At 34.3% G+C, this 8,068-nt stretch overlaps 1 protein-coding gene across 1 annotated transcript; it reads right to left on the reverse strand.

Annotated features, from left to right (window-relative positions):
- Nucleotides 1–2,876: 2,876 nt before the first annotated feature.
- Nucleotides 2,877–7,623, reverse strand: LOC109004726 (ras-related protein RABF2a). Its single transcript, XM_018983369.2, has 7 exons — nucleotides 7,369–7,623; nucleotides 6,609–6,686; nucleotides 6,343–6,510; nucleotides 5,586–5,634; nucleotides 5,261–5,334; nucleotides 3,832–3,925; nucleotides 2,877–3,190 (listed from the first exon to the last, which is right to left on the reverse strand). Exons 1-7 carry the CDS (start codon nucleotides 7,405–7,407, stop codon nucleotides 3,090–3,092), a joined length of 603 nt encoding a protein of 200 aa, XP_018838914.1. The 5' UTR covers nucleotides 7,408–7,623; the 3' UTR covers nucleotides 2,877–3,089.
- Nucleotides 7,624–8,068: the final 445 nt, after the last annotated feature.

Genomic DNA, 8,068 nt, shown 5'->3' on the forward strand with positions numbered 1-8,068 from the left:
TGATGATATTATATTTTCCAAGAAGGATATATACTATCAACAAGATAATATCTCATTGTATACTCATGACCATAGATTAAGTAGTTGCACGGAGGAGCACGGTCTTAGGCCAACGCAGCAAACACAGAAGATCAATCTAGTATGTTGATGTCATAACGAGACCCAGGTAAACCAAAAAAAGCATGCTATATCTAAAGATCATAAGACACAATGACATTCAAAATAATAGTTGGTTCATTTACATAACCAAAGTACATACATTTCCAAGCACTAGGATAATTTTTCAATTTCTAGTACATGCAAATCAATGCTCCTCAATATTCTTGGAAACCCACCCCGTTGTCCAACAACTAGTTATATCGCTGTTGTTTGGAGACCTCAAGTACTCATCAGAAAAAATTGCCACAATCGCCTTAACAAATTTTTTCATACCAACCGTGTGATACTTTCTCTGATTTTCAAATATTCAACCATAAGATCTACCGTTACCATATGCTAGTATCCTAATTGATGCAATCATTTCCAAAGGGAAGACAATCTGAGCCTTTCACTCACATATCATTTTTAGAGAAAATAATCATCATAAGCTTCAAGTGCATAATAAATGCATAAAAATAGATCACGACTCATTTAGAACCTCTTTTTAAAAACAATGGGTAGATATATTGGTAATTGAGCAAAGTAATCATTCCAAAAGCATTGATGGCCTTCCAATGGATCATGTCGGATGAACGTGCGACGTTGAGGAGGATGACGATGTGAACTTGATGCTCCCTCGGTAGCCATTTGTTCTTGTTCTACCATCATTGCTGCAATTAAATCAAATTTACTATTAGAATAATCGTTATATACAATATGATCAATACTCCAAGATGGATCCATTGAGAATCGAGAATGGTGTAATTTCAAGAATTTGAAGAAGAAAGATTGGAAATCTCAAGATGCTTGGTTTCAAATGAGTGTAAAGTAGTTAGAGGTCGATCTATTTATAGAATTTCAACGAGATCGTTAGCCAAAATAAAAAAAGTTGGTAGAAGAAGAAAAGTTGGCAAAAAAATATTGTTAGTTTTGAAAATTGTAGATATGATTGTTAGATAGAAGAAATGTTGGCAAAAGAAGATGGTTTCAAGAATTGTAGATATGGAAGATAGTTAGTTTTGAGAATTGTAATTATGATTGTTAGATAGAAGAAATGTTAACAAAATAAGATGGTTTCAAGAATTGTATATATGAAAGATAGTTTTGAGAATTTTTGATATAATTGTTGGATAGAAGAAAGGTTGGCAAAAGAAGATAGTTGGTTTCAAAAATTGTAGATATGATTATTGGATAGAAAAAAAGTTAGAAAAGGAAGATAGTGGGTTTCAAGAATTGTTGATGTGATTATTGGATAGATGAAAGGTTGGCAAAAAAAGATAGTTAGATTGAAAATGTAGATATTCGGTTGGTAAGTTAAGGCATTTATATAGAATTTTAAATTAGTGTAATATGAGAATTTTAAATTAGAGAGTTAAATGTCCATTGAAAATAGAAGTAAAAACAATAATTTAATTAGAGTGAACTAGATAACCGTTACGTTATTAAATATAAAACTATTAGAAAAGTGCATGTTATAAATTATGAAACTTAACATAAAACATATTTCATTGTATTACAAATTAACCTATGATCAGTAGAGCTGTAAAATAGGACAAAACTAAATTAGATAAGAAAATAATACAAAATAAGAAATTAATAATATTTATTAATTTTATATTTTATTATTATATATAGTTTAGATGGATAATTCAACGTAGAATTAAGTTTTGAGTGAAATAAACAAAAGATAGAATAAAATATTGGATAAAATTTGAGTAATGGGATAGCCAATCCAATGCTAATGAGAGGTCTTCTTCTTCATCTGTGTAACTTCTTCGACCTCCTCTTCTTCCATGATAGGAAATATTGTGTAACATTGATCTAAAAGTGAGGGCTGAGATTTTTTATCTCGCCCATTTCGTAGTAAGATTTCTCCCGTAGATGCAGGACACTGTACCGGCCAACGTAAAATTTTTGTCCCCTTTATCTCTAGTTTCTGCCATTTACATATCTTTGCAAGCCATGAATGTTCAACAATTACAATCACTGATTCACTATCAAAGCAAGGCAGGAGGAGTCATGTGATCAACTTTTGGCAACTATATCGAAACAATGCATCAATAATTTGGTATGCCTGTAGGATCGAGTTTTTCTCTGCGAAGAAAAGGTTGCAGGGTCACCCAAGAAGACAAATCACACCACATAAGTCGCTGCATTAGTTAAAAGACGTGTGCGTGCCTGTGAATATAGAATGTACATCGTCTGTGGGAGTGATGAGAGTACAAAGACCTGCGATTTGCAACCAGACATTCAAAATGTCGATAAATTATGCTCGCCCGCCAATATGCATAGGCTTAGGCACCCATGCAGCTCAGCCCTCGCCGGCATGCCCTGAATTGAACCAGTCCTAGGCCATGCCCTGTGTCTCGAATGACTCCACCTCCTACTCGGCCGGACCCATCTTAGATGTAAAATTGCGCTTGATTGTGATATTTAAAATAAGATTGTAGATGACATAGAGCAATTTGACCCCAAAAAAAACCAAATTTGAGTCATAAACATTTGTAAGGACGTGATCAGGACAAGGTTGTTCTGTACAGGAACAGCAATTATTTTCACTTGTGGAACTATCACAAATGTTTAATCTGCGTACGATCAGGTTTGTTTCTCACTGTAGCAACTAATCTTTTATTGGCTGCTTAATCTCGTTTCATTGCAAGGTTATTCTGCAACTTCTGTTTACTGATGAACATGTCAATACGTGTAATCAGATTACAATCATCATTTTTGCCTCTCAATTTAACAAACAGTATGTATTAGTCTGAACCTCCTTGTTAATACGCAACTGAAAGTTAAGCACAACAGCATTTCATTACATTGTAGCCGATAAGTATAATCAATTACAACGAGAAAAAAATACAAATAAAAAAAAAATTACTACGAGAAAATAAAGCATCCTAGCAAACATGTATGTACAGTTCAGGCATGTAGCAGAAGCACCGTTGATTTTTTTAAGAGCAACAATATGCACTTGCTACCCTTTGTGCTGGTCTATCCATAAGAACCATTCCTGATGGGTTCTGCGCTGGCTGCACTCGAGGCAGTCTTTTTGCTGTACAGAAAAACCCAAACAATGCTCATTATTATATTCTCAAAGAGAGATATCATACATGTGCAAACACTCAAGCAGATCAATCTGTATGCTATAGGTAGGAGTTTTGTGTTTCTGCAGTTATGGCAGATGTTGGCTTTGAAAAAGATGTCGGGTAGATTAGGTTGGTCCCTGCAAGTCTCCAGCATTATTTTCATAATAACCTCAGATATATTTCAACAGACTTTTTCCTGAATAACATTTTTTTTTTTTGGCAACGGATGTCCGGGAACAGCGTCCTAACTAATCCCGGAGGTGCACATGCCCTTGGCAAGAAGTTTTCCGCAAGTGCACCTCGGGTAATTTAAGAGGAAAATCTCCCAGTCCGATGGCTCCTAGAGATTGTTTGCACCTAAGGAGATTTGAATCTTAGACCGGGGAGGAGTATACCCCCAAGCCCAAGGTCTTTACCGCTTGAGACAACCCCTAGGGGTTTCCTGAATAACTTACCAGCAAACATTATCTACTTAAGTCCAAAGACAAACAGATCTAAAAAATTTAGATGTTAAAGGCAAGATTTATTGATGCCTTCATACAATTTAAGTTGTTTTCACTTGTAGAAGATGGGCTGATTGACCTAAACAACTACCATAGGAACATACCTATCTCATAGAAGACGTCATTGACATTAGTTGCAGTTTTTGCAGAGGTTTCCATAAAGAAAAGGCCATTCTCCTGAGCATATGCTTGTGCTTCCTGTAACAAAGTAGCAATCACATAAGAAACACACAAACTGATAAACGTAAAATATGTAGACTAACGTGAAACCAAAATAATAATCTGTTAACCAGAAGCAGGTTCCAGCTTGAGATCTAGCCTAGAATTAATAAACATAATCCCTTCAATGACGAAATATATAAAGTCTCCAAGGAAAAAAAGTACATTACCAAACCCTTATGTATGGAATAGACATGGGGAGCTCGCTTTCTCCATATACCCAAAAAAGATGTGTAATGGACATAGCATACTGATTTCATTTCCTATACATGTCATTCTATTTTTCACCAACATGGAAGAAATCAGCTGCTTAACCAGATTTGACTAGGGCTGACAATTCCTGTTTGTAGGTTGTGTTCGTATGTGTCAAGTCATGAGTATTAGACTACATGGGTCAACCCGAACCCTACCCGTTTAATTAAATGGGTCAAACCCTAACGTGACCTATATAAATAACGGGTGACACGAGACAACCCTCATAACTTGTTTAATAATTAACTTTTATAGGACTAAACTGGACACAACCTGTTTAACCCGTTTCATATAAATGAGTCAAGTATTCCCTTAGATCCCATTATTTTACTTATCACAAAATATAAATGAGCCAAGCATACAAAAAATGGCATAAATTACACAATAATTTGTCCAACAAGCATGTCAACTATCATTATTATTATTTTTTTGACAAGTATGTCAACTTCTATAATTATATCCATTGTCTCTTTAGGCTGTGGTTGGTTGTTGAACTCATCTCAATTTAATCATTAATGGTACCCACTACTTTTTCAACTTCCCATAAAAAAGTTAAACTCATCTCAACCTATTTCATACATTTAAACATATATCTCAACCTATTTACATTCAAACACATCTCAATGAGACTCACAAAACATTACAATTCATAGATCAACTCAGATCATCTCAGAATCCAAACACAACCTTAATCTTGCAAAATCATGAAGTAAATAATTATACATATTCTCAAAGACAACTTTTTATAGCAAGGAATCCATGGACCTGCGTAATGTGTCCCCAACACATAGATTAGCTAAATCATTGGCTATTCACCGATGGAATGTGACTCCTAGAAATTGTTTGCTCCCAAGGGTTCAAACATTAGATCTAGAGGGAGCATAGCTCCAAGACCGTGGCCCTTACCACTTGAGCCAACCCTAGGGGTTTCTCTAAGACAATTAATATTACCAAACACCCTCACCTCTAGGCATGAGCCATTAAGTTGCAATAGAGTGCATGTATTGCAGGATTTACCAACAATGATGAAGTACATAAGTATAGCAGGAATGATGTACTTGCCTCTGCTGTCACCTTTCTCATATCTAGCAAATCTGCTTTGTTACCAGCCAGTGCCATGACCATATTTGGATTGCCTTGTGGCAACAAAAATGAAAAAGGAAACATTATTTAAGAAACAAAGGAAGAATATAATGCTACCAAAAACAGTTAAAAATACAAGTTAATGTTCTTTCATTGCAATTAATACAAGTATGTTCAATCAATGATGTCACAGAATCAGAAGTAGGGCCATTAAATGCCACCACCTGAAGAGTGGCCAATAAAGAGAGGTATATATGCGTAAAAGCATGCTTTTCTACAGTACAACACAGAATGTAAACACTACCTTGTGCTTTAAGTTCTTGGACCCATTTTTTTGATCGCTCAAATGAGGCCTAAAAGAGAAGAAAACAAAATTAAAAGCTTTGCTTAGGTTGAAGTATAGTAATGAAGCCATCAGTAACTCGCCTAAACCATTTCCTTTCACCCATGAATCTAAAATTTTAATAATACCGCTCTGAGACCTGTGTGAATATTACATAATTGCTTTAGCTTTAACCATTTGCTTTAGCCCATGATCTCATATCAAAATAAAACATATTTCAGTTTCAAGATCTATAAAATCAAGAATATAGTGAGCTTTTAAGGGATGCTGGGCTATTTCAAAGCGAACATTCTAATGACTTCCCTTTCTCTCAGTACTCCTTTCTAAGGGAATATCAACTCTGCTTTCACATGAAATGAAGAGCATTCTTTTCCAGACTTATTGCTCCTTAATTTAGTTTTTTGTTCTATTATTTCTACAGATCATAGAAAAGAGTTTACATAATTGCATGCATCGCTACATCTATAACGAGAAATATCAAAACAGGGCAAACTGACTTATTCACAAATATAATTTTTTTTATAAGAATTCACAGATATAAAAATAAAATCCAAAGCTATAAATTGGTTGTAATTGTATAAAATCCTAGCCCACTCCTCATGTGTTGTTGAATCTATCCTCTCATTTAACTCGATAAATTGTATAATGTTGCAAAGAGATAGAATCAGAAGTAGTACATATTTCTACAACCAAATTTCATTTCTCATGATGCACTTACTTGGTTTGTAATATCATACACGATTATTGCAGCAGCAGCTCCTCTGTAGTACATTGGAGCCAAGCTATGGTATCTCTCTTGACCGGCTGTATCCCACACCTCAAATTTTACAGTCTCATCATTTACAGACAAAGTTTGTGAGAAAAAGGCAGCACCTATGGTTGATTCCTACAGAGTTTACATGACATAATGTCATCCTCCAGGATCAAAGAGCCAGATGCTTAAATTGAGAACGCAATAGATACATCTTATTAGCAACACCAAACCTGAAATTCAATAAATTGCCCTTTAACAAAGCGCAAGACTAAACTAGACTTCCCAGCTCCAACATCACCCAGAAGCACCTGAAGCAAAACATCAAACATTTTGTGTAACTCAGGATCATCTCAAAGCAGTTGTAAAAAGAAAGAATGACCTAAACCCTAACTTCAAAATATGACTTTCTATTCATTAAGAAATACAAAAGATTACCCAGAGCTACATTAAAATCTGCTTAAAAAAACCAAGTATAAAAGCAAACCCATATCAGACCGTAGATAAGAAATATATAAACATATACGCACAATCTAAGAAAGAAACTTAAGAAAATAAGCCTTACCCACGTCAGACATTGCATAAAAAATAATGTTCAACACAAACATAACCCATGAGAATTAATTAAGACCGACCCACAACAGAATTTTCATCAAAATTATGCACCAAGAAATCAAAATCCCGGAGATCTAAGGCTGACCTATCAGGTTTTGTAATCAAATTCATCATGACACTCGAACAAAATTCTTGAGAATCAAACCACACCAAAATTAGAATTTGCATTGAAATTGTGAACTGGAAAATAAAGTTCTTGAGGATCCTGCCAGACAAGTACTAAAATTTGCATCGAAATAATCCAAACGCAAACAGTATTCTCGAGAATTAAGCTAAATCCACGTCACAATTTGCATCACATTTATCAACAAGCGAGTTGAACTTATTTAGAATCAAGTCAAACCCATATCATGATTTGCATCACGTGAAAATGCTCACCAATTTGGCATTAATGTTCTTGTTCCCAGTGGTAGCCATTCTGTAATCGCTTGAAGGATAAGAATAAATGATAAGAACTAAAAACGAAAATCAAATAAGCGTTGACAAGGAAGAGGGGTTGATACAATAGGCAAAAGCACAAGGAAGGATCCTCAGCTAACCCCCCTCGCTCTTTCCACGAAAGAGTCCCCAAACCGTACACGAAAGCGATAGTCTCAGAGAGTCGCAGAGTCACACCTTTGAATGTCTGGCATATCCAATTCACCGTTCTTTTTTTATATATATTCCGACGTGATGCCCATGGCAATTCTCACCAATTTTTTTGTTTAAACTCTTTTTAAAAACATATTTGTAATCCTAAATTATATAACATCTTCGAAAAATATGAATAAAATATAAGATTTATATAAAAAAATTAATTTTTTAATAATAAATTTTTTTTTTTCAAAACAATTATACGATATTTATGTATTACATAATTATATATAGAATTACTCTTTCTTATTTTCTCAAGAGTATTGCTAGCCATCTAGAATTCAAACTCCATAAGTTCTCAACCACTTTCGTATGTGTTTTATTTTTGTGTTTGATTTTTTTTATATTTTATATTTTTTTAATAAATCTTATGGTGCCACGTCAATAAAATCTTCTAAGCAATAAATTTCAGATATAACATTAGTCTTTACTTGAACAAAAAAAA

This window comes from Juglans regia, chromosome 4 (genome assembly GCF_001411555.2).
Source record: "Juglans regia cultivar Chandler chromosome 4, Walnut 2.0, whole genome shotgun sequence".
Classification (NCBI taxonomy): Eukaryota; Viridiplantae; Streptophyta; class Magnoliopsida; order Fagales; family Juglandaceae; genus Juglans; species Juglans regia.

What these genes read in the sequence shown, in the direction of transcription:
- LOC109004726 (XM_018983369.2), bottom strand. Translation starts at nt 7,407, where the DNA reads ATGGCTACCACTGGGAACAAGAACATTAATGCCAAATTG. An exon ending in AGAACATTAATGCCAAATTG is followed by an intron (nt 6,687 to 7,368) that starts GTGAGCATTTTC and finishes GTTTTGCTTCAG; the next exon opens with GTGCTTCTGGGTGATGTTGG. An exon ending in CCAAGAACTTAAAGCACAAG is followed by an intron (nt 5,335 to 5,585) that starts GTAGTGTTTACA and finishes TGTTGCCACAAG; the next exon opens with GCAATCCAAATATGGTCATG.